The 26,542-nt window shown below is 50.1% G+C and overlaps 1 protein-coding gene across 1 annotated transcript in view; it reads left to right on the forward strand.

Annotated features, from left to right (window-relative positions):
- OSBP2 (oxysterol binding protein 2) overlaps positions 1–26,542 on the forward strand; it is a 119,041-nt gene that overhangs the window by 15,469 nt on the left and 77,030 nt on the right. The window contains exon 2 of the mRNA XM_068989920.1: positions 9,381–9,589. Coding sequence (XP_068846021.1) covers positions 9,381–9,589 — 209 coding nt within the window. The remainder of the gene's footprint in view (positions 1–9,380; positions 9,590–26,542) is intronic.

Here is a 26,542-nt window from a genome sequence, read left to right on the forward strand (position 1 = left end):
CCTGAATTTTCCACTTTTAGAAAGTTAAATTGTTTTGCCAGATGCAGGCACAGAGCGATTTTCTTCATCTGAGTCCCACAGTTGTCCTAAACTTGACTTTATTTTGCCTGTCAGTTTACCGAGTCCGTGCCTCCTGGACGTGAGATTACAACATTCACGGCCTCTGAGCAGACTCCCGTGGTGCCTCCTCTCCCACCGGGGTCAGCTTCTCGACCTGCTGTTGGGGCCTTCTAGCCCAGCAAGCCTGCAGCTCACCTGCTCCCCCTCCCACTACGGTCCTAGTTTGTACGCGGTGGTGTCGGGTCATCTCTCTGCACGTGCAGCTGCTCAAGGCCAGGACCGCAGATCATATTTCATCTGTTTCCTCCCAGAAGGCCCATCGCACGTTAGGTCAGCGTTCAGCAACTTAGCCGGCCACACGCTGCACTGACCTGCCCTCGGGGCCTGGGAAGCTGGTGGGGGGAGAATGTCTAGGTAGAAAAGGAAGGTAAAGGTCATCTTGTCCAGCCATCTGTCTGTTCATTGACTTCTTTCTTCTTCATTTATCATTTTTTATTGGCGTATAGTTGCTTTACGACGTTGTGTTAGTTTCTGCTGTACAACAAAGTGGATCAGCTCTTAAGTATGCATATATCGCCTCCCTCCTGAACCCCAGCCCCCGTCCCGCCCTCTAGGTCATCACAGAGCACCGAGCTGAGCTCCGTGTGCTCTACAGCAGCTTCCCTCTAGCTGTCTGTTTTACACTTGGTAGGGTGAATACACTGATTTCTTCCGGTAGCATTTCTGCCCCCCTCAGCACCAGCCTTGAGCAAATCTCTCAGGTGACAGAATAAACCTTCATCTCCCAAGATAAGCTGGGCTTCCTTAGATAACTCTGTTAGAGCATCCTTCTTCCATGATCTGAGATGGGTTTCCAGACAGCATCTGTCTTCACTGGGGGTGTTTCTCTGCCCTGCAGTGGCTGGACTTATCCTGTCCATGTGACCCCACTGTTCATCTTCAGAGAGACTGACTTAGCATCCTGTGTTTTCTCTATTGTTCCACGACAGTCGCACAACATTCAGTGGTAGAAGACAATAATAAGCACCTTACTGTTTGTGTGGGTCAGGAGTGCACGAGCAGGCGGCTAGCTGGAGGAGCTGTGGCTGGGGATGGTCTCATGAGGGCGACACTCACCTGAAGGCTTGACCGGGGCTGGAGGATGCACTTCCAAGGCCACTCCCTCCACCCGCCTGGGCCCAGTGGCGCTGGCCGTGGACAGGAGGCCTCCACTCCTAGCTCCGTGGGCCCGTCCGAAGTGTCCTCACCACATGGCTGCTGGCTTTCCCCGGGGGGAGTGATCCCAGAGTGAGCACGCAGGAAGAAGCACTTGGTAGGCTCTTTCGTAAGTGACGGGGACGTTCTGAATGGAAGAGTTTTGCGGGCAGTGAATGCTTAATGAGTGAGAGCCTCCTGTGTAACCCCACACTCCTGTTTAACTGGTCCAGTCAAGGGGAGTGGGCTGGATTTGCCAGAGGACGAAGAAGACGTACCTGAGTTCTCTCTCGGGGGTAGCCACACTGTGGACTGTCCTTCTGGAGCCAAAGAACTGTGTCGTGGGGAGCCCCCTCTCTGCTGACAGGACCCTTCCCTTGCTCAGTCCAGATGCTGGGGGAGAGACAGAAGGCCACGTGTTCTTTTCTTTCTTTTCTTTGAATCTTTATTGATTTGGCCATTCCAGGTCTTCGTTGTGGCACACGGGATCCTTTGTCTTCATTGCGGCATGTGGGGTCTTTAGCTGAGACATTTGAACTCTTAATTGTGGCCTGTGGGAAGGATCTAGTTCCCTGATCCAAGGATCAGACCCAGGCCCTCTGCGTTGGGAGTGCGCGGTCTTAGCTACTGGACCACCCAGGAAGTCCCAGGAGGCCACACATGCTTGCTGGATGCTGTGGGGGCCCGGGAGAGAGAGGCTGTCCCACAGAGACCCTAACTGCATCTGTCTTACTCACCGACCAGACCCTGGGGCCTGGCCTACCATGCTGACTGAAGGAAAGAATGAACGTGCCCAGGGGTGAAGGTTGTTTTGAACTCAGCCTCTGTTCGGGAGTCCGTGACGAAGGTGTGGGAACTTTGATTTTGCAGGCTGCTGTCATGGCTCGATGGGAATTGAGCTGCTGTTTCTGCTCCCATCGAAGCTGGGTGGGAGTCAACTTTTATGTAAGATTATTTCATGTAATATTAATGTCAGTGCCGATAATACCAGAGGCCATGAAGGGAAGAAGTAGAATTCTTGAATAAATCACATGTCCCACCATCAATAAACTCATAATCTACATTTAAATTCCTAATTGTCCTTGTTGTTGTTGTTCAGTTGCTCAGTCACGTCTAACTTGTGACCCCACAGACTGCAGCACGCCAGGCTTCTCTGTCCTTCACTATCCCCTGGAGTTTGCTCAGACTTACGACCCTTGAGTTGGTGATGCCATCCAACCAACTCATCCTTTCACCCCCTTCTCCTGCCCTCAGTCTTTCCCAGCATCAGGGTCTTTTCCAATGAATCCGCTCTTTGAATCAGGTGGCCAAAGTATTGGAGCTTTGGCTTCCTTTTCAGTCCTTCCAGTGAATATTCAGGACTGATTTCCTTTAGGATTGACTGGTTTGATCTCCTTGCAGTCCAAGGGACTCTCAAGAGTCTTCTCCAACACCACAGTTCAAAAGCATCAATTCTTCGGCGCTCAGCCCTCTTTAAGGTCTAACTCTCACATCCGTACAGGATTCCTGGAAAAACCATAGCTTTGACTATACGGACCTTTGTTGGCAAAATGGTGCCTCTGCTTTTTAATATGCTGTCAAGATTTGTCATAGTGTGTTAAATTTTGATTTCTTCTTAAGTGACATTTTAATCTTCCTCTTGTCTTGGTAACTGATTTTCTTTTTTAGCTTCCTTTGCTTGATGTGGGCTTCCCTTGTGGCTCAGCTGGTAAAGAATCTGCCTGCAATGTTGGAGACCTGGGTTTGATCCCTGGGTTGGGAAGATTCCCTGGAGAAGGGAACAGCTACCCACTCCAGTATTCTGGCCTGGAGAATTCCCTGGACTGTATAGTCCATGGGGTTGCAAAGAGTCAGACACAACTTTTACTTTCCCTTGCTTGATGTGGCATTTGGGGGGAGGTTTGCTTTAGTGCTGCTGAATTTTTGAGCTCAGAGATCACTTGTTAAAGGAAGAATCTAGGAGGCTGGGACATTCTGTAGTTCGTGACTGCAGCTACATGGATTGTGTGATGATTTAAGAAATTAAATCTGTTGAAGTTCCCTGAATTGTTCTGTGTAGGCTCATGACTGAGCTCAAAGTAGATCCTGTCCTGTGCCCTAGGGACCCGTCGTCTCGCTCTGGAGACACTCTCGCACACAACCCCATTCCTGGGCTGGCTCACAGGGACCCGTCCCCCAAGTCCTTCAGCGCCGCTGTTGGCCGTCAGCATACACAGGAAGGACGAACTTAAAATGTGACAGATTTTAAATGGATTTTATTTACTATGGAAATTTTCAAACACATAACAGTAGCTGATACCCCATCACCTAGTGTCAGCGAGTCTCACCATGAGGCCTCCCTGCCCTCCCCTGATTTGGAGTCAGTCCCATGGAGACTTCGCTGGCAGTCCAGTGGGTGGGACTCAGCCTTCCAGCACAGGGGCTTCGGGTTCCATCCCAGGGCGGGGAGCTAAGCTCTCTCATGCCTCACTGCCCCAAAACCAGAACATAAAGAACAGAGCAGTATTGTAACAAATTCAATAAAGACTTTTAAAAATGGTCCACATAAAAAAATTTTTTTTACTTTGAAGTCCCAGACATCTTTTACTTAATTCCAAGGATTAAGTTAAAAAATAACTTTAATAATAGTGAATATTTGTAAATATTATGTATCTCTTTAGAGATGAAGGTTTCTTAAAAATTCATCTAAACAGCATTAAAATGCCTAAAAATTTAACAGTAATTCCTTAATATTATCAAATATTCAGTAAATATTAAAATTTCCCCATTGATTTTTTTAAAATTAAAAACATTGTAGGCACTCAATGGATATTTCTTGAATGAAAGTTTCTTTAAATTCTATGGTTCTTTACAATTTTCACAAGGTTCACACACATGATTCCATATAATCCTGTAATAAATTTTCCCCATTGATTACAACTATTTTTTTAAAGTTTCCAGAAATCAGGATCCAAATAGAGTCCATTCAGTATAATTGTTGCTACTTCTTAGATTTTTTAAAATAAACTTTTTGTTTTGAAATAATTTCAAAATTACAAGAATAGTACCAAGAATGCCCACCCCTCAGATCCCTCAATTCTTTTTCTTAATATTTATGTTCATTTGTTTGGCTGCCCCTAGTCCCAGCAGCAACCACGCTTCAGATGGTAAAGAATCCACCTGCAATGTGGGAGACTCGGGTTGGATCCCTGGGTTGGGAAGATCCCCTGGAGAAGGGAATGGCAACCCACACCAGTACTCTTGCCTGGAAAATCCCATGGACAGAGGAGCCTGGTGGGCTACAGTCCATAGGGTCACAGAGCTGGACACGACTGAAGCGACTTAGCACAGCAATATATTTGTATTATTATTTTTTTAACTCTTGGAGAATAAGTATCAGACACGAGGCCTGTGATCACATAACACATCGGCGTGCATTCCTCAACCCAGAACATTCTCTGACATATGCACGGTGTGAACACTGATATGGTGCCACCATCCAACCCGTGGACCTCGTTTGTATTTTGCCAGTTGTCCCAGACATGTCCCTTCAGGGAAGAAGATCCACTCCCGGACCAGAGATTGCATTGGTTCTCCTGTCTTGTCACTTTAGTTTCAGTCTGGAACAGTTTTCCATTTTTCCCTGTCTTTGGTGGCCTGAGAGTTTTTGATAAATTCAGGCCAGTTACTTTGTAGAATATGCCTCAGTATGGGATTGCCTGGAGTTCCTTTATGTTTAGAAGCTGCTGCTGCTAAGTCGCTTCAGTCGTGTCCGACTCTGTGTCACCCCATAGACGGCAGCCCACCAGGCTCCCCCGTCCCTGGGATTCTCCAGGCAAGAACACTGGAGTGGGTTGCCATTTCCTTCTCCAATGCATGAAAGTGAAAAGTGAAAGTGAAGTCGCTCAGTCATTCTGCATTTTCGGCAGGAACACCGTAGGATGCATACTGTGCCTTTCACAGAGCTCCGGATCAGGAGGCACGCCATGGTTTTTTGTTTGTTTGTTTCTTTCTGGCATGTGGGATCTTAGTTGCTCAACAAGCAATCAAACCCAGAACCCCTGCGTGGGAAGCTCAGAATCTTGGCCACTGGATGGCCAGGGGAGCCCCAGGAGGCACACCGTGTTCTTTTGTCCCACTGCTAACAAACATGGCTTCCATCATTTCGTTAAGATGGTGTTTGCCAGGTTTTTCCAACTGCGAAGCTACTTTTATAATATTAATTTAATGACTGATTAGAAAATATTTTTATGGGGAAGCACCTTGAGGCTCTGTAAAACTGTTCCTCACCTAGAATCCCCACTGGTGTTTAACACCCTTTGGTGATTCTTGCATGAATCAGTTACAACTTTGATGATTGCTCTTTAAAAAGAGCTTTTCCCTATTCACTTATTTATGTCAGAGTGAACTCATGGATTTCTAGCTTATCCAATGGGTTAATACCTATCACTATCATTTATCTTGATGCTCAAGTTGTCCTGGATTTGGGTAAGAGGAATCTTTTTATCTTACCCATTTTTTACTTATTCATTTTTAAAAATATGTATTCATTTATTTGACCGCATTGGGTCTTAGTTACAGCACCTGGGATCTTTATTGCATCACGGGGGATCTTTCCTAGTGGCACACGGACGCTCTGGTTGTGGCACCCAGGCTTAGTTGCTCTGAGACATGTGGGATCTTAGTTTCCTGACCACGGATGGAACCCATGTCTCATGCATTGCAAGGTGGATTCTTAACCATTGGGCCACCAGGGATGTCCCAGCTTTTGTCTTTCTATATGTCTGGGTTGAAACTTGCTGCCTGTCCTTTTTTTTTCTTTTTCTTGCCCGTAGACATTTTTTGTGAAAATCCCCCAGAAAGCATAGTCCAAGGCAAGAAATGTTAATGAGTCAACACTTTGAGAGGTGCGATCACAGGGCAGTGAAGCAGAATTGGGGAGTGGAAGGACAGAAGCGATGATACAGTGCGCTTCCTTTGCCGGATGTCGCTTCACCTTGAGCGGCAGACACAGTGGGCCTGGCGCACAGACTCCTCCAGAATTTGTGTGAGGAGAAAACGTGCCGCCAAGCAGTCCGCAGGAGCAAGGGGGAGGGAGGTTGTATCTGCCCTGTTCACCCCCATTTCCCGATTCCCATTGTCATTTTACGAAAGTCCATAAGCAGAGGGACAGCTGGATAAGGAGGAAGCGCTGACCCAGAGACAAAGGAGGAGACAGTCAGGGGAACTGGAGAAAATGCACAAGGTTTGTGTCCAGGACGCTCCACACCTTGCGATACTCTGGTCCACTCATGCCTCCAATGGTGTGAGCCCTCCCACTTCTATAGGGATCAAATTGCCAACATCCGCTGCATCATCGAAAAAGCAAGAGAGTTCCAGAAAAACATCTATTTCTGCTTTATTAACTATGCCAAAGCCGTTGACTGTGTGGGTCACAATAGACTGTGGAAAATTCTGAAAGAGATGGGAATACCAGACCACCTGACCTGCCTCTTGAGAAACCTATATGCAGGTCAGGAAGCAACAGTTAGAACTGGACATGGAACAACAGACTGGTTCCAAACAGGAAAAGGAGTACGTCAAGGCTGCATATTGTCACCCTGCTTATTTAACTTATACACAGAGTACATCATGAGAAACGCTAGGCTGGAGGAAGCACAAGCTGGAATCAAGATTGCCGGGAGAAATATCAATAACTTCAGATATGCAGATGACACCACCCTTATAGCAGAAAGTGAAGAACTAAAAAGCCTCTTAATGAAAGTGAGAGAGATGAGTGAAAAAGTTGGCTTAAAGCTCAACATTCAGAAAACTAAGATCATGGGATCTAGTCCCATCACTTCATGGCAAATAGATGGGTAAACAGTGGAAACAGTGGCCGACTTTATTTTTGGGGGCTCCAAAATCACTGCAGATGGTGATTGAAGCCATGCAATTAAAATATGCTTACTCCTTGGAAGGAAAGTTATGATCAACCTAGACAGCATATTAAAAAGCAGAGACATTACTTTATCTACAAAGGTCCGTCTAGTCAAGGCTGTGGTTTTTCCAGTAGTCATGTATCGATGTGAGAGTTGGACTATAAAGAAAGCTGAGCGCCAAAGAACAGATGCTTTTGAACTGTGGTGTTGGAGAAGACCGTTGAGAGTCCCTTGGACAGCAAGGAGATCCAATCAGTCCATCCTAAAGGAGATCAGTCCTGGGTGTTCATTGGAAGGACTGATGTTGAAGCTGAAACTCCAGTACTTTGGCCACCTGATGCAAAGAGCTGACTCATTTGAAAAGCCCCTGATGCTGGGAAAGATTGAGGGCAGGAGGAGAAGGGGACGACAGAGGATAAGATGGTTGGATGGCATCACTAACTCAATGGACATGGGTTTGTATAAACTCCGGAAGTTGGTGATGGACAGGGAGGCCTGGCGTGCTGTGGTCCATGGGGTCACAAAGAGTCGGACACGACTGAGCAACTGAACTGAACTGCGATAGGGGGACCACCATCTTCCAAAGACACTTCAACCCGTTCCCTGAGAGGGAACATAGCAAGTCCGGTCAGTGACAGGGTCCTTGTCCTGGTGGCCCGCTGGGGTCGCCTGGGAGATGATGCAAGAAGGCTGTGGAGCAGGCTCCTCTGTCTGGTGCTGCTGTGGCGCGTCCCGGTGCTGCTGTCGGTGTCCATCCTCTTCCCCCCGCCCCTGGCCATTCTGGGTCCTCTGCACCCTCCGCCAACACCCAGCAGATTTCAGCTGTGCAGGGGGTTGGGTGCTTCTCACCCCTGATGTCGTTCAAGGTCAGCCACACCTCATCTTCTCTAAGGAATGTAACCAAAGCAGGAGAGAGTCAGAAACGGCAGCAGCTGTTCCAGTGAAAGATGAATGTCCTGTTGTCATTTGACTCTCGAACTGGTAGAAGAGTCGAGAGAGTAGCAGGTGACGGACAGCCAGGGAAAGTAAGTGAGCGCTGAAGAGCAGCGGAACTGCCGCAGGGACTCCGGCACCCGCAGGGCCACGGGCTGACCGGTTGCTCTTCCTTTTCCCCACCGCCTCTGTGGACAGAGCTGTGGTTTGTCATGGGGAGGACGACTGGTGTCTGAATTTCCAGTGAGTGTCTTAAGAAGTGAGTTAAGTAGGTCCAGTCATGGTAGTAGGAACTCAGTTTTCAGACAGTGATCACAGTTGGAAATGGCCCAGGCCTCAGTCACCTCTGCTTCTCCTTACTTTTTTTTTTTTAAGCTTTTTATTTTATATTGGAGTGTAGCCAATTAACAATGCTGTGATAGTTCAGGGGGACAGCAAAGGGACTCAAGTGATACATATGCATGTTCCCCTTACTTTGGAACCGTTAGCCCCATGATCTTGTAACCAGCACAGAGTCAGTCCCTTGTCCCTAGGGGTACTGGATCAGCCCAGCCATTGCCCTCATCTCCTGGGGCTAGAAGAGAACGGTGGTTTCTTTGCTCTTCAGATCTCAGTTCCCAGGTCATTCCTAGCAAGTGGAGGGGAGGGGCCTCCAAGTCCACCCGCTGGGGTTCCCGGTCTCTAATCACAGTTGTAGCAGTGGGTTCCCACCCTCCTCCAAATCTGTGGTTCTGAGACTCGGTGGAAAGAGCCTGGGGTGGAGTCGGAAGTCTATGCTGCCTGGCAGGGCCCTGGCTGTCTCCCCTCTCCATTTCCTGGTGTCTGCAAGGGCTCAGAGCACAGCCAGCATGCCCTGCACGTGGCCCTGACGTGGGCCCTGCTTCCTCGGCCCCTCTCCCCACTGAGAGCACCACCGCCCGCCAAGGCCCAGCCTCTACGTCAGCCCTGAGAGGCATTATCTCCTAGCACTGGCATCAGGGCCGCCGCCAGCTCCAAGGGTCTGAGATTCCAGGGAGGGGCCTGGAGGTCTCTTCTTCAGTTTGGAACAGCGGTCCCCAACGTCTTCGGGACCAGGGACCGGTTTCGTGGAAGGTAGCTTTCCCACAGACCTGGAGGCGGGGGATGTTTTGGGGATGATTCGAGTGTGTTACATTTAGGTGCATTTCATTGGCATTATTATTCCATCAGCTCCACCTCGGATCATCAGGCAATAGATCCCGGAGGTTGGGGACCCTTGGTCCGGAACCACCGAGTCTGGGAGCCTCACCCCATCCCTCCTCTTGCATCCCACAGAAATCAGGGGGAGATGGCCCACACCTGCCGTGCCACCATCAACCTGTTCACCGCGCACTTCGACACGGAGGACTCTTGCGGCATCGTGCTGACCAGCGGGGGCAGGACCTACCACCTCAAGGCCGGCTCGGAGGTGGAGCGGCAGCAGTGGATCACCGCCCTGGAGCTGGCCAAGGCCAAGGCTGTCCGCATGATGAGCAGCCACTCAGGTAGCCAGCGCTCGGCACGGCGGGCGTGCGTGCAGTGTCGCGGGCCTGGAGACGGGGGGAGCTGAGTGTTGGGGGGGCGGCGGTGACCGACCGGCTGACCCACCTCGCCCTGCCCACTCAGCTCCACGTCCTCAGCGGCCGATGGACGTTAGGCGGCAGGGGCGGCCGGCAGTTCTCGGGGTGGGGATGTTTGTGGTAGGTGGCGGTCGGTGTGCCTTTCTTGGGTCAACCCTGGTCCCTGGGCTTCAGCAGAACCTTTGGATTCTGTGGTGGGTCAGCTCCAGAGGCAGAAGGCTTGGTGGGAGACCAGGATGGTGGGCTTGTGCCTCAGGCCAGACTTTCTCCGAGGTCCACTTCGGAGACTGAAAACCACCAGAGCTGCTGCCTTTGCCAAGGTGGAAGGTTGGCTCAGAAGTCCTAAGCAAGACATTTTATTTTTTACTTTCATGCATTAATTGTTTTAACACGTAACGTCTTTATAAGATTCGTAAACCAACAGTTTCAAAGGCACACACCGTGAAGTCTGCCCTTGACTGTCTGCCCGGCTGCCCACCCTGTTCTCCCACGCAGGGGCCACTGAGCTTCCGGGATCGTATGTCTTTACATGTGTATATTCAAATAAGTACATTTTTTTTGGCTGCACCGTGCAACCTGGAGGGTCATAATTCCCTGAGTAGAGATTGAACCCACACCTCCTGCATTGGAAGGCAGTCTTAACCACTGGACTACAGGGAAGTTCCACAAATAAGTACTTATTTTAAAAAAGTGCAATCCCCTACTTTGCTGGTTTTTTTTTTTTTTTCTATTTAGCGATAGTAGATCTTGGGATTCTTTCCCGGTGAGTACATAAAAAGCTTCCGCCTTGTTTTTACAACAGTGCGGTCTCCCTGTGCTGGGGTCCCCCCTGCACGAGCCTCTTGGTGCACGTGGAAGGAAGGTCACTGACTGTCAGTCTGACCTTCTGTTTTGGTCTCCACTAGTTGGAATGTGGGTCCCCCCGCCATGATGACTCTTTTCCTTGGGGTCCACACTCTGGTGTTTGTGTCAGCAGTGATGCTGAACTTGGCAAGGGGCTCCCCCACCAGCCGATTGTGTGCCTCCCAGCATCCTTCCAATTCAAAGATTTCTAAGTCAGTGGGATCACAGCCCGCGGCTCCCTTCGTGGCTGTGTGACCTTGGTCAAGGTGCTGCTTTCTGTTGCCTCATTCTCTCCTCTGTGAAGGGGCTTAATCATAGAACCACCCCTTGAAGGTGCGGTGAGGGCTGACATAGTGGGTGAAATGAACCTGGCACCTGGCTTGGCAAATGCTCAAGGGAAGTCAGCTGTAGTTACTGATAACAGTCACCTTGGCAGCTTTAAAATAACAGACTCCCAGGTCGCTGGGCAGTGATAAATCTGAGTGAATGAGAGCAGTGTTGGGAATAGGGTGGGCAGAGAGCACCTACATTAAAAAAACCTCCCCGGATAAGATTGCCAGATTGTTGTAAATACAGATACAGGCCGCTGAGTTTCATTTGAACTTCAAACACACAACTAATTATGTTTTAGTGTAAATGTGTCCCATACAATGATTAGGACGTACGTATACTGCAGTTTGTTTATTGTTATTCAGTTGTAAAGCGTCTTTCACCTTTCATCTGCCTGCATTTAGCTGCATCTTGGGGGGACCGTGACGCTCAGCCCACTTGGGAGCTTCTCAGTCAGAAACCAGAGCGTGTCCTTTCATTTGACACAGGGGGGCGCTAGAAAACGGTTCATTTGCTTTCCTTGTTCCTGAATCAGTGCCTGAATCCGTTTCCGAAGCGCCAGCCGCTTGGCTGGCTTGCCACCTACCTTTCAGCATTTGTGAATCATTTTCAGATCTTCAGGCCCACCTCCCAGTGGGTGCCCCAGGAGGCTGTGAGCAGTGAAGCCACCGCCGGACACCCCTATCTTGCGCCTTGCTCCCACTGTGGGGTGGGGGGTGGCTAATCCGGCCCCTCGGGGGCTCCCTCTCTCCTGCCCTGCTCCCCCAGGCTGACCTGCCCCCACGTTGATGTCATAGCCCTATTCTGATATCACAGGCCGGCACTTAGAATTACCCCCGGGCCGCCCAGATTCTGCCGTTAGAGCAACCAAGGTGGGCGTTCAGGCAGGGGCTGCAGGGGGGTGGCTGGCCAGTGGCCCTGGGGGCTGAGCCTAAGGGACATCTGGGCAGCCTGCCGTCCTAGAGCTTCAAGATGAAAGCCCTCTAAAGGTAGGACCTGGAAGCCTTTCCTGCTGTCCCTGTTGGCCGCGATGCCTCGAGGTGAAAATAAATCCCTGCGGAGCTGGGAGGGGGCTGTTTGGGCTCTGGAGAGGGCCCCTGGAAAGCCTGCTGCCTTTGTGCCTCGGCTCGCACGTGGCCTGGAGAGATGGTGGTCTCGCCTTGCTCCCCTCGGCACTCTTCTCATTCGAAGGAATGGCTTCCTGAAAGGCAGGCTTTCTGGCTTGTTGAGTGTGGGGAGGAGCTGTTCCTGAGCACTCAGAGAATGCCTCAAGTACTGAGCCATGGCTTCAACCGCCCTCCCCGCCCCCCCCTCCGCCGCCACCCGAGGCTGAGGGGGTGGGGTGCGCTCGCCTCAGGACAAACGGAAAACGGCCCATTCCAGCCATCAGCCCTCAGATCCCTGGTCCCGAGAAGGAGCAGCCTCATCTGCTGAGATGGGCAGGCTTAATGAAGTCTTTCATGAGCTCATTAAGGTAGTAAAATATTGACTGGCATGGATTAAACAACAGCAACAACAACACACACACAGACACACATACAGACACAGACACACACACAGACACACAGACACACACACACACAGACACACAGACACACACAGACACACAGACACAGACACAGACACACAGACACACACACACACACACACACCCTGAAAAACTTCTCTGTAACTTAGGTGGGCACGAAGGCCACTAGGGTGAGCATGTTAAAATTCTTAGGGGAGGACCACTGAGATTCTGACGAGATGATCAGGTGGTGCTCAGGAACTCCCATTTTAAACGTACATATTTCTGTTTTTTAAAAATATTTTGACTTATCTTGGCTGCTCCAGGCCTGAGTTGTGGTGCCCGGAGTCTTCAAGCTTCGTTGCGGCATGTGGGGTCTTTAGTTTCAGCGTGTGAACTCTTTTTTTTTTTTTCTTCCTAAATTTTTGGTTGCCCTGAGTCTTCATTGCTGCACACGGGGGCCGCTCTTCATTGCCGTGCACGCGTTCCTCATTGCGATGGGTTCCCCGGTGGCGCTAGAGGTAAAAGGCCCGCCTGCCAAAGCAGGAGATGTGAGAGATGCCGGTTTGATCCCTGGGTCAGGACCCCTTTTAGGAGGAAATGGCAGCCCACTCCAGTATTCTTGCCTGGAAAACCCCATGGGCAAAGGAGCCTGGTGGGCTACAATCTACAGGACCGGAAGGAGTCGGACACAACTGCAGTGACTTAGCACTCTCGGGGAGCACAGGCCCCCGTCGCAAGGGCTTCAGCACTTGTGACGCGTGGAGTCAGAGCTCGCTGGCCCTAGACCATGGGCTCAGCAGTTGTGCCTCATGGGATAAGTTGCTCTGCTGCACGTGGAATCTTCCTGGAGTGGGAATTGAACCTGTGTCCCCTGCTTTGGCAGGCGGATTCTTATCCACTGTACCATCAGGGAAGTCTGCATCGTATGAACTCTTACCTGTGGCATGTGGGATCTAGTTCCCCAACAGGGGATTGAACTGGGGCCCCCTGAACTGGGAATTTGAAGTCTTAACCTCAGACCATCAGAGAAGCCCGGGAAACCCCATTTGAATATGCATTCCAGGCAGCGCTCCTGTCAGCCCCCCATGGGTCTCCTTTGAGAAACACGGTCTACTCAGACTTCCTGGATGGCTTCCTGCAGCCGTCTTGCTTCCCCCATTTCCAAACAGCACGTTTTCCGTGGAACGAGGGTTTAATTCCATTTTACTACCATGTTTTTTTTTTTTTTTTTAAATGAACGGGATCCAGAGAGATGAGGGGCAGTGTGGGGGTCCACCAGGCGCACTGGTGTCTGTATCCTTGGCCGCTGTCTTCCAGGTGTGGCTGCAGCCTGTCTTCCAGGTGTGGCTGCAGCCTTCTCTCTCCGTGAGAAGAGGGACTGTGTCTGTCCTGGGAATGCTGCTCCGTTCTCCACGAGGACTCTGGCTGCACGGTCCTCACCTGGACTGAGAAAGTGGGACTGTGCGTGTGAACTGTTGGTCACTGAGGCTGATAGCAGCGAAAAAGGCATTGCTGACCAGAGGGTTTGGCTTCCGTTTCTCTAGTGGCCCCAGGATGAATATTCAGTGGTACCGGGGGCAGGAGGGTAGGCAGCCATTGCTCATCAATAGGTCAGCAGCTCGAGGTGGGAATTCTCTGCTTGCTTTGGCTGTGGACCCAGGGCCCCCAGAATGCTACACGGCCCTCTGTGCAGATAAACAGATCTGTGCCTAGTTTTTTTTTTGGGGGGGGGTCTGTTTCTGGTTTCTAGCCCTTTGGATTAGGCGGTGTCCAGCGTTCAGGTGTTCAGGCCTCGAAGCCCCTGGTGGTCTCAGCACTTCCCTCCAAGCTTCCAGCCCAGGCAAGAGGCAGGCCGTGTCCTGGCCTGTAGTCCTTGGCTCACAGGTTTCGGGACAGAGGGGCTGAGCTCACCCAAACCCTCTGAAACATGGATGAGTCAGCCTCTCTCTCTCTCAAACTCTTCTCTGCCCTGACTCACATCTGGGCCACTTCATCCAGTAAGAGGCACGGGGTGGGGGCAGTTAAGATTTCCCCTCAGCAATGCCAGGACAGGAAGCCCAGCTCACCCCACTCCACTTCATGGGCCTACCCTGGTATCTGGGGAGAGAAAAATCTGTGCTCAGTTTGAGAAATGAGGCCCTGGGGGGTTTTGTCAAAATCGAGGGCCAGCCTGCTCATCCTGAGGGCTCTTTGCAGGAGGGCCAGTTGCTCTCACTTTGCCCCTTGCGTGGAGTTGTTGCTCAGTGAACATGCCAGTTGAAAGAGGCATAAAAGCCTCAGGAGGGTGCAGGTGGACTCAAGGATGCTGCAGAACCCAGGGGATGGGACTTTTCAAAAGTCTTGTTGTTGTTATGGAAACTTTATGACAGACAGAAGCAGACAGAAGTCTCAGGAACCGGCCCATACTTGTCACCAGTTATCAACTCAATCTTGTTTCTGTGTCTCTGCTCTCTTCCCTAACCCTGCATCACTTTGAATATTTGTCAACATTTCAGGGTGTGTCTCTAAAAGATAAGGATGCCTTTTAAAAAAGTTTAATATAGTCAAGGTACCGTTGTCATATCTGAAAAATTAATAATGCAGTGCACTGAGGCTTTTTTTTAAAGGAACTTGTACTCTCCCTGGTGACTCAGAGGTCGGGTGGGAACTAGAAAAGGGGGTCAGGGCCTGAGAAAGGGGGACACATACGTGCTTCCAGCAGAGAAGGCTGGGCTTTCTTCAGAGTCTGAAGAAACCAAGGGGAAAGTTAGTGTCCCCGGGAGAGAATTCTGGCCCTTCCGGAAGAAGCAGAAATTGGCACAGGGCAGGGCTTTCTGGAAGGACAGAGTCCCTGGAGGGCTTGGCCTTTCCAGGGCCTTCAGGGTAGGGAAGGGATGTGAGTTGGAGTCAGTTCTCAAGTATCCTCATCAGCAAAGGCGAGAGCCACCAGAAGGGAACTTAGCAGAGCAACAGTGTTCTGTTGTGTAAGAGGTGTTGACAGTTTGGATTCAGATGTGACCCTGTGCCCATACAGATGGCAGCGGCTTACCCCTGAGGGACTCATGTAAGTCGGTGCTGGCGGAAGAGGCTCAGGGTAACTGGGTCACTCACCAGCGAGTTGGAATGTACGCGCAGAATCCGAGCAGGATGACAGCTCAGCTCTCAGGGAGGCTGAGCTGGGTTTTCAAAGCGAGGGTGGTGTTTGTTCCGACTCTTCCCACAGACCCTCTGCCAGCTGGCAGAGCCCAAAAGCCCATGGCCCAGAGGTGGCCCCCTTATTTCAGTAGAAAAATAAGCATTCTGAAATGTTTGTATTGGAGGTGGACTTCGTATGAGGATTAATAGGTCAGAGTCGTTTGACCAGAAAGATAAACTAAAGAGTCGCTTGTCTGCATTCCCTCCGTTCTTGCCATTAAGATGCTTTAAGCATCTTTTTCCTGCCAGGGCAATTATCCTGATACTGATCGTTTCCTTTGTAACTAAAGGGCATAGTAGCACTTACCTTTGTAATTATCAGATTGAGAAGGCTTATGCCTTGTTGCCTTTTAAATGTTAACCTACTCCTGGATCTGTGGGCATGAGCACCAGTCTCTGACGTGGGTGGGGTTGGCAGCTCGTTTCGTCGCTAGTGGCAAAATATGTGACCTGAACCCAAGGCGAGCTGGGATGGGACATCTTCCTGGGTTCCTTTGCCAGCTTGATCTTTGATTTGGAGAGAAACTTACAAAGCTCAAGACTAGGTATTCAGGGCTGTGGAACCAGCAGGCGGGCAAGTTCACCCCGACAGGGGGCATAGCTGAGTCTTATTTGCATGATGGTATGCAGGGATGTGGCTTAGTAAAGCAGGCATAAGATTTGGGATCCTAGTTTTGCCTTGAGTCATTGTGTAACTTAAAAACAAATTTTGAAAGTTGGTTTACAACATTATGTTAGTTTCAGGAATACAGCAAAGTAATTCAGTTTTATATACATATATATATATGTATGTGTATACTTTTCCAGATTCCTTTCCATTATAGATATTACAAGATGCTGAATGTACAGGACAGGGAACTAATTACTTACCTAGTAATAGGAGTGTGTATTTGCTAACCCTAAACTCCTAATTTGTCCCTGCCCCCCCAGCACTTTCCCCTTTGATAACCATAATACTGTTTTCTATATTGGTTGTGAGTCTGTTTCTGTTTTGTAAATAAGTTCTTTTTTTTTTTTAGATTCCACAGATAAGTGATGTCACTTTTTATTTGTCTTTCTCTGTCTTACTTTACTTAGGATGATAATCTCTAGGTCCACGCATGAGTTGCAAATGGCTTCGTTCACTCTTTTTTGTGGCTGAGTAATACTCCATTGTGTACATATGTATATATATTCCTTATCTTCTTTACCCATCCCTCTGTCGATGGACACTTAGGTTGCTTCTACGTCTGGCTGTTGTGACTAGTGCTGCTGTGAACATTGGGGCACCCATACCTATTTGAATTTGAGTTTTCGTCTTTTCCGTTGTGTAACAATTTTTTAAAATTTACTTGGATTGCTCAGGGTCTTAGTTGCTGCCCACGGGATCTTCACCGCATCATGTGTGATCTCTTGCTGAGGTGCACAGACTCTCAAGCTGTGTGATCTCTTGTTGAGGTGCACAGACTCTCAGGTTGGGTGATCTTTTGTTGAGGTGCACAGACTCTCAAGTTGTGTGATCTCTTGTTGAGGTGCACAGACTCTCAAGTTGTGTGATCTCTTGTTGAGGCGCAGACTCTCAAGTTGTGTGATCTTTTGTTGAGGTGCACAGACTCTCAAGTTGTATGATCTCTTGCTGAGGTGCACAGACTATCAAGTTGTGTGATCTCTTGCTGAGGTTCACAGACTCTCAAGTTGTGCGATCTCTTGTTGAGGTGCATAGTCTCTCAAGTTGTGTGATCTCTTGTTGAGGTGCACAGACTCTCAAGTTGTATGATCTCTTGTTGAGGTGCACAGACTCCCAAGTTGTGTGATCTCTTGCTGAGGTGCATAGACTCCCAAGTTGTGTGATCTCTTGCTGAGGTGCACAGACTCTCAAGTTGTATGATCTCTTGCTGAGGTGCACAGACTCTCAAGTTGTATGATCTCTTGCTGAGGTGCACAGACTCTCAAGTTGTATGATCTCTTGTTGAGGTGCATAGACTCTCAGGTTGGGTGATCTTTTGTTGAGGTGCACAGACTCTCAAGTTGTGTGATCTCTTGTTGAGGCGCAGACTCTCAAGTTGTGTGATCTCTTGTTGAGGCACAGACTCCCAAGCTGTGTGATCTCTTGTTGAGGTGCACAGACTCCCAAGTTGTGTGATCTCTTGTTGAGGTGCATAGACTCTCAAGTTGTGTGATCTCTTGTTGAGGCACAGACTCCCAAGCTGTGTGATCTCTTGTTGAGGTGCACAGACTCCCAAGTTGTGTGATCTCTTGTTGAGGTGCACACACTCCCAAGTTGTGTGATCTCTTGTTGAGGTTCACAGTCTCTCAAGTTGTGTGATCATTTGTTGAGGTGCACAGACTCCCAAGTTGTGTGATCTCTTGTTGAGGTGCATAGACTCTCAAGTTGTGTGATCTCTTGTTGAGGCACAGACTCCCAAGCTGTGTGATCTCTTGTTGAGGTGCACAGACTCCCAAGTTGTGTGATCTCTTGTTGAGGTGCACAGACTCCCAAGTTGTGTGATCTCTTGTTGAGGTTCACAGTCTCTCAAGTTGTGTGATCATTTGTTGAGGTGCACAGACTCCCAAGTTGTGTGATCTCTTGTTGAGGTGCAGACTACCAAGCTGTGTGATCTCTTGTTGAGGTGCAGACTCTCAAGTTGTATGATCTCTTGTTGAGGTGCACAGACTCCCAAGTTGTGTGATCTCTTGTTGAGGTTCACAGTCTCTCAAGTTGTGTGATCTTTTGTTGAGGTGCGCAGATTCCCAAGTTGTGGCACTCGGGCTCTGCGGCATGTGGGATTTCAGTTCCCTGACCAGGGTTTGAACCCGAGTCCCTTGCGCTGCAAGACTGATTGTTAACCAGTGGACCACCGGGGAAGTCCCTTCGATTGAGTCACTTTTGACGAGGCCCTTAACCTCGCTAAGCCTTTATTTCTTTGCTCCTCAAAGAGAGGATCATTGCCTGTGTCTTCAGGTGGTTGTGAGGGTAAGTAACGATCATTGGCAGGGGCGTCCAGCAGCCGAGACGGCCACTGCAGAGGGCGGTGGCTCATGTTGGGAATCTGCCATTTTCCCAGGGCCATTGTGTGAGACTGCCTGAGGTAAAAAGGGTGTTCCTAAACATTTCCGGTTTTTGAGATAAAAACCTTTATTGTTTTGTAAAAAGATTGAATGGAAAAAAGAAAAGTGCAAACCATACTGAGAAATGAACAAAAGGGAGAAAAATCTCAAATCTACTAACCTAGAAATAATCATAGTTAAATCTTTACTGAATAGCATAGCAAACATTAATTTATGTATACAGATGCATTTTATATGTAATTTCACACCACTGGGAAGATTCACAATATTCAATATTGAAACTGGCTCATTAAATTCAACATGTTGCAGACATTCTGAGCCAAAAAAATATGCATAACTTTTTTTTATGGAAGCTATCCAATATGTTTCATGCATGTATATCTAACACACATATACCATACATAGCCCCATGTTCGTATCACTCACCTTCCAACAATTATCAATTCATGGCCAATCGTGTTTCACCTCATCCCATCTTCTAGTAACCCTCCGTTATTATTATTTTTTATTGTGATAGATACACATGACATAAAACTCACCATTAGCAACATTTAGCAGACTCCCAGCGTCGTGCAGCCGTCGCCTCTAATTCCAGAACACTTCCATCATCCCCAATAGGAATCCCCGTGCCCATTAGCGCTCACTCCCTGTGCCCCACCTCCCTCTGCTCCTGGGAACCACTAATTTGCTTTCCCACTGTTGTTTTAAACCAAACCCCGTCTGCAGGTATTTTACATGTCTCTCTAAAATCCAAGGACTCAGTGCTTCCCTGGCAAGCCAGTGGTTAAGACTCCAAACTCCCACTGCTGGGGACGAAGGTTCAATCCCTGGTCAGGGAACAAAGATGCCACATGCTTCGCAGTGTGGCCAACAAGTAAATGAATAATAAAAATACAAGGACTCTTAAAAGCATCAATTCGAGACCACTGTCACACCTGAAACAACAATTCTTTAATCTTATCACCTGTTCGGGTATCTAATTATAGTGCCTTTCTTCTTTCTTTGGCTGCACCCTGTGACACGTGGGATCTTAGTTCCCTGATCAGGGATCGAACCTGCACCCCCTGCATTGGAAGGCAGGGTCCTTAACCACTGGACCACCAGGAAGTCCCTATAATGTCATTTTTAATAGTGCATGATATCCATTGGGTGGATATAGCACAATTTAATCAAACATTTTCTTAGCCATTCGGGTTGCTTGCTGTGTTTCCGTATTATCCTAAAAAAGCACTGGGACAAGCATTTCTGTGCTCACTTTCTCTTTTCTTTGACTGTGGTGTGATTATCTCCTAAGGGTAAATTCTTAGAGAAAGGATTACTGGGTTGAATGCACACTTTCCATTTTGATGCTTGGCAAGTTATAAAGGTTGTTCCAGCAAACACTGCCTCAGCAGAAAGTGCGCGGCATGGCTAAGGGAAGGTAAACCCACAAATACCCTCCCGTGAGCCTTGGCCATCATCTTATCCAGACGTGCCCATGCTCATCCATTTGTATGGAAACGCCCCCATTGCACCGGGCTCAGGGTCTCCCAGATGCGATCACGGCTCACGGCCATCAGCTGATACCCACACTCAGGAGAAAAATGCCACGGCGCACCTGCGGCCACAGCCCAGCCCAGGCAGCCCGTCCACGGAGGGAGGCAGGAGCTATCCTGGAGAGGGATGAATTCAGGAGGCCCCGAGGGCAGAGACAGGCTGGTTTGCAAACACGCCCGTCAGGCTGGAAGCCGGGGACACTGTGGGAGGAAATCCACATTCTCCTGTGGAGAAGAGGAAGGAAGGGGGACCCAGCAGGAAAAATCATCCTCCGCTCTTGCTTCAACTTGACTCTCTGTGCCATTAAAACGTGACAGGAAAGGCAGCTTGAAAGAAGCAATGAAAACACTGCCGTGACGCAGCCATCGCCGCTCCCTCCCGGCTCCCCGCGCACGTCCCGCACCGCGAGCCGAGAGCTCTCCTCCACTCAGCGTTACAGCATCCGTGTTCCGGGCGGGTGTTCTGCAGCCTTGTCTATCCCTTTTTCATGCCCGGCTTCTGTTCTGTGCAGAGCCCGGCCCCCAGCTTCCTCACCCCGCCGTCCTTCGGCTGACGCTCGGGCATCTTACGGCACCAGCCTGCCGCACAGCTGATGGCCCACGGACCCTGTCGCTTTCGCAGCTCCCTCTCTTTGCTGATGCCTCCCTAGGAAACGTTGTGCTGGGTAGCGGTGCGATGGTGTCGTAGGTCTTGACTCTCCTCTCCCCTGGCCCCATTGTTTCCAAGAAGGAAACGTATGAGTTCCGGTGACCCAGAGAGCACAGGTTTGTCAAGCCTAAGTCAAGTAGCACGACGTGCGTGTGTATCATCTAGAATGCTCACGCATTGTGGGCGCATGATCAAACCTTTTATCGCATGGAATACATGACCATTAGCAGCTTGGTGGTGAGGCCTATGGGTTCTTTGAAAACCGGTACGACCTTCTGCGGGGATTCCCAGGTGGCTCAGTAGGTGAAGAACCTGCCTGCGATGCAGGAGATATGGGCTCGATTCCTGGGTCAGGAAGATCCCCTAGAGGAAGGCAAGGCAACCCACTCCAGTATTCTTGCCTGGAGAGTCCCATGGACAGAGGAGCCTGGTGGGCTACAGTCCGTGGGGTGGCAAAGAGTCGGACACGACTGAAGTGACTGAGCACACAGGACCTTCTACTCCCTCTCTGTGCCTGCGGTCAGCACATCCCACAGATGTTTGACAGGTGCTCCTGAAAGGCAGCCCCAGGCAGCCCTGCCTGCTTCCAGCCTCTGCCGTCCGGGCCCCCCTGCACCTCCAGGGCTGCGTTTGCAGCTGCGGGAGCTGGACAGATGAGACTCTGAGTAACAGGGACCCATGCCTGCCCTTCCCTGAAAGAGCACCAGAAAAAACAGGAAGCACTTTAAACAAAAAAAAAAGTTAATTATTCTTGGCGGTGCTGCGTCTTTGTTGCTACGAGTGGCCTTTCTGTAGGTCTTTGCTGCGGAGCCCGGGCGTCTCAGTGCCGTGGTTTCTCTTGTCGTGGCTCCCGGGCTCTGGAGCACACAGGCTCAGCAGCTGTGGCGCGCGCGCTTAGTTGCCCCAAGGCACATGGGATCTTCCGGACCAGGATCTGAACCCGTGTCCCATGTATTGGCAGAAGGATTCTTATCCACTGGACCACCAGGGAAGTCCAGGAAGCACTTTTTAAACTGTTTTTTTTTTAAGATGGAGCATTTAAAAAATCTTTATTGAATTTGTTACAGTACTTCTTGGTTTTTGGCTTCTTGGTCGTGAGGCATGTGGGATCTTACCTTCTTGATCCATGATCAAACCTGTAGTCCCTGCATTGGAAGGCAAAGTCTTAACCACTGGATCGCCTCAGAAGTCCCAGGAAACACTTTAAAAAAAAAAAAAAAAAAAGCATGTCCAGTTTCTTTCCAGAATGAAGTAGCAATAGACCCGAAGGGACAGCGGAGGGCTGTCTCGAGCTTGGGCGATGGGGCGCCTTTGCTGACAGGTGCCCCGCCCGACGCCCCCTGCCCAGCCCCGCCCTTTTCTTCTCCTCCGGTCACGGCCGGTCCAGCTCCTGTTACACGGAAACCAGCCCACGCCCCTTGCTTCAGACGCGCTTCCTGCTCTTCCGTATTCCTCGGCTCATTATTTTCTCTCTTATGTAGCATTTCCGGTGTGCCAGTCAGACTCTCAGTTTAATACGAAGCGAAAACTCTTAATCTGTCTGTAGTCTATTTAAAACCAAATGAAGGGGCCCGAACCGCATGATCTCCTGGGCTGAGCACTCAGTCCGCTCACAGGCCCCAGCCAACAGAAAGGCACGGTTATTTAGTGTGAGTTTAAAAACTGCGAGCCGTCCGGTGCTGTTTTTCTCTTTCCCAGTGCCAGCCCTTTTGCAGTAAATGTGCCGCAGTGATCCGTCTCCTCTCAGAAAATGGCCAAGCGGTTGTCCAGAGAGGGTCCTAGGGCACATTCGGTCACCAGTGAGCGGCTCTGAGCAGCATGCTGTCCTTGGCACAGCCCCTGCGGAGTCGCGACTCGTCACGTGTGAGATGGGGACACATGCAACACGGTTGTGACTCTGTGTTTCCCACAGCCCGCTGCAGTGCACTCAGGCCACTGAAATACCGTGAAGCCCTTTTGGCTTAATCCCCTTGGCATCTGTGGATCTGACTTCTGTCAGACCACTGCGTTTCAAGCAACCCAAAAGTAAATGCCGTGTCCCAATTTTAATATTAAAAATGGATTTTTCTTGTCCCGCTAATACACACACACGGGAAAGAAGTAGCGAAAGTCGTGCTCACAGTGGAAAGCAGCGGCCCCTGCACACAGCCTTCCGTCATTCCTGCGTCATGGTCCTCGCCACACACCGAGTCGTTTGTCCTTGGGCTCAGACCCCAACCTGAGTTGTGGGTGTGAGCAGGCCGGACTTGGGGGTCTCCTGGCCAGGGTACCCACTGTCCACCTCTCCACTGGAGCCTGCACTCCTCAGACACACGCCTCTTGCTGTCTCTGTGTGTAAGGTGACTGCGGGTGGGCCGGAGCATTCTGTCCTGGGGCCAACCAGAGGGAGAGAGACCCATGGAGGAGCACACCCCGTTTCTTCTCCCTGCACCCCGCCACCAAGGCTGACCCCGGGCGGAGCTGGGTCTGGTGCAGACATGGTTGGGGCAGCGGCTCAGTGAGTCACGAATGGTCTGCTGAGAGGAAGGTGCTTTACCCCTGTTCACAGGGGCGGCCTCAGCACCTTGCCCGAGATCTCTGTTAGGAAGTGGGGATGCTTTGATCAACATCTGTCTGCTCAGCTAGACTGCTGGCTGCCAGGAGCGTGCAGAGCGCAGGGCCTGCCACATAGTAGGTGCCCAGGATTTGAATGAGTGTGTGAGCAGTGGTGCTGAAATCCTGATGTAGAGTTTTTCAGCTCGGAGCTGTGCTTTGCCGCATTCCCTGGATGAGGACCCAGTGAAGAGCAGGAGCAGAAAGCATCGTTTTCCTTGCTGCCTGGTGGGAGAACCCAGGAACAGGGAGCTGTGCTTAGACGCTGGCCCTGGAGCTTGAAAGAGTCACTGCGGCTTCCCCAGAGCCCAGGCACACTCCCGCCTTCTTGGGATCGCCTCTGTTCCATTGCATTGAGCCTGGGGAGAGGGAAACGGGCCACGTGAGTGGGATTTTCACTGGCCATCGTGCTGGTGTCCTTTTGCCTAAAAGCAGCTAAAGAAGATAATCTATAATCACAAATTGAATTCCGTCTGAAGAACACCTCTGCCTCACACAACAGTCAGTCCTGGCCGGTTAGGGCGGGGATGCCCCGGGGAACCTGAACGGTGGCCCCGAGCGTCATGGTGGCCTCATGTGGGCTGATGGGGAGAGGCGGGTAGGGTCTTCTCAGTGAGGGAAAGTGGGGCCTTCCCAGGGGACAGCTGGGCCTTCAGCAGGCCACGTGGGAGGTCTGACCACGTGAAGGTGCTGGGTCTTATGGCCTCAGAGGCTTGCAGCAGCTGCCCCAGCTGCAGGGTGTGGAGCACAGGGTTTCTCGGTGGACAACCTTTCTCTGTCTCTCTCTCTTTTCTAAAAGTTAGCTTTCATTTTTTAAGATTGAGATATCATTTTTTAAAATATTTGTGTATTTTCATTTGTCTACGTCTGGTCTCAGTTGCCACACGCAGGATCTTTTGGACTCTGTGCGTGGACTCTCTAGTTGTGACGTGCAGGCTCAGTGGTTTGGGCACATGGGCCAGCATGTGGGATCCCAGTTCTCCAACCAGGGATTGAACCCAAGTCCCGCAAATTCTTAACCACTGGAGCACCAGGGAAGTCCCCCAAATTGAGATATAATTGATGTACCACCTCATGTAAGTTTAAGCCGCACAGTGTGTTGATTTGACACATTCGTGTATTTATTTTCTTCTTCTAGTTCTATTGATGTCTTTGACATTCATCACTCTGTAAGTTTAAGGGGTACAGCATCACGATTTGATGGACAGCCATCCTCTTTGGTGTTCAATACGTGTTTGTTTTAATGCTGTTACTGAACATAATCAGTTCAGTTCAGTCGCTCAGTCGTGTTTGACTCAACCCCATGGACTGCAGCACACCAGGCCCCCCTGTCCATCACCAACTCCCAGAGTTCACTCAAATTCATGTCCATCGAGTCAGTGATGGCATCCAACCATCTCACCCTCTGTCGTCCCCTTCTCCTCCTGCCCTCAATCTTTCCCAGTATCAGGGTCTTTTCAAATGAGTCAGTTCTTCCCGTCAGGTGACCAAAATATTGGAGCTTCAGCTTCAACCTCTGTCCTTCCGATGAATATTCAGGACTGATTTCCATTAGGATGGACTGGTTGGATCTCCTTGCAGTCCAAGGGACTCTCAAACCGTTTTCTCCATCACCACAGTTCAAAAGCACCAATTCTTTGGTGCTCAGCTTTATTTATATTCCAACTCTCACATCCATACATGACCACTGGGAAAATAGGCATGCCATAACCAGCTATGGGCTTCCCAGGTCACGCCAGCAATAAAGAATCTGCCTGCCAGTGCAGAAGACATAAGAGATCCAGGTTCAATTCCTGGATCAGCAAGATCCCCTGGAGGAGGAAATGGCAGCCCACTCCAGTATTCCTGCCTGGAGAATCCCACGGACAGAGGAGCCTGGCAGGCCACAGTCCACGGAGTCGAAGAGAATCAGACACAACCGAGAGTCTGAGCATAACTGCCTATATTTAAACTGTGCAATTTGGTAAGTTTGATGTAAGTACACGTCTATGAAACCGCCAGCTCAGTCAAGATTAGGGACATATCCACCACCCCATACTGTGCTGTGTCCAGCCCCTCTGACTTCCCCAGGCCACACTGAGCTGCCCAAGCACAGTGACATTTGATTTGCTGGAGTTGTGTGCGAGTGGACTTGTTCGGGAAGTCTCCTCTCCCGCTCCGTTTGGCCTCTTTCGCCCGGTATAACTGTTCTGAAATCCACTCACGATATGCGCGTGTCACTGGCTTTCCCTGGAGATGAGCCGCAGCTCAGCCACTGCCTCCTGCCTCAGGGTGTTGCCAGGACCTGGCTGCTGCAGGTGGAGCCGCTATGAACATTCGTGTCCAAGCATTTGCGTGGACATGTGCCTCCCTTTCTCTTGGGTAAATACCCAGGGGTGGCATGCCTGGGTCAGAGGGTAGATGGATGTTTAACTCTCTAAGCAGGTGCCAAATTGTCTTCCAAAGTGGTTCTACGATTTTATATGCCCACCAGCAGTGTGGGGGAGCCCAGGCTCAGGGAGACCGAGTCAGCCTACCCAGGAAAACCAGGGGAAGTGTTCAAGTCAGGTTTCCTTGACGAACACACTCATTTCGCCGTTTTTAAAGTCCTTTTTAAAAATGTATGTATTCATTCTTGGCTGCACTGGGCCCTCGTTGCTACGCACAGTCTTTCTGTAGCGCAGTGAATGGGGGCTACTCTTCACTGCAGTGCGGGGGCCTCTCATTGCGGCGGCTTCTCTGGTTGTGGAGCAGGAGCTCTAGGCATTTGGGCTCAGTGATTGTGACCCAAAAGCTTAGTTGCTCTGCGGCAAGTGGTGGAATCTTCCTGCACCAGGGATCAAACCCACGTCCCCTTCATTGGCAGGTGGATTCTTAACCATTGGACCACCAGGGAAGCCTTCATTTTGCCTTTTAAAAATGACTGGACATTTATCTCAGGCGTTACAGCATTTTATATGTCCTCTTGGCTTCAAAGAACAAGGGGCCTGTGCGCAGATCACATTCACTGGGACCCCTAGTGTGGAGGCGGATCAGGAAGGTCACTGTAGGTACAGACTGTGCCTCTTTTCTTTCCCCCGGGGCCTGAAGCACCACATCTTAAAGTAAACAAATAGCTCTGCAATACCACTGATACTGTCGCTCCCAAAATATGACTGCTCGTGTAACAATCTTTGCTGAGGGAATGTGTGAGCGAGAATGCAATTCACGGAGGTGCG

The sequence above is a fragment of the Capricornis sumatraensis genome, chromosome 17, assembly GCF_032405125.1.
Source record: "Capricornis sumatraensis isolate serow.1 chromosome 17, serow.2, whole genome shotgun sequence".
Classification (NCBI taxonomy): Eukaryota; Metazoa; Chordata; class Mammalia; order Artiodactyla; family Bovidae; genus Capricornis; species Capricornis sumatraensis.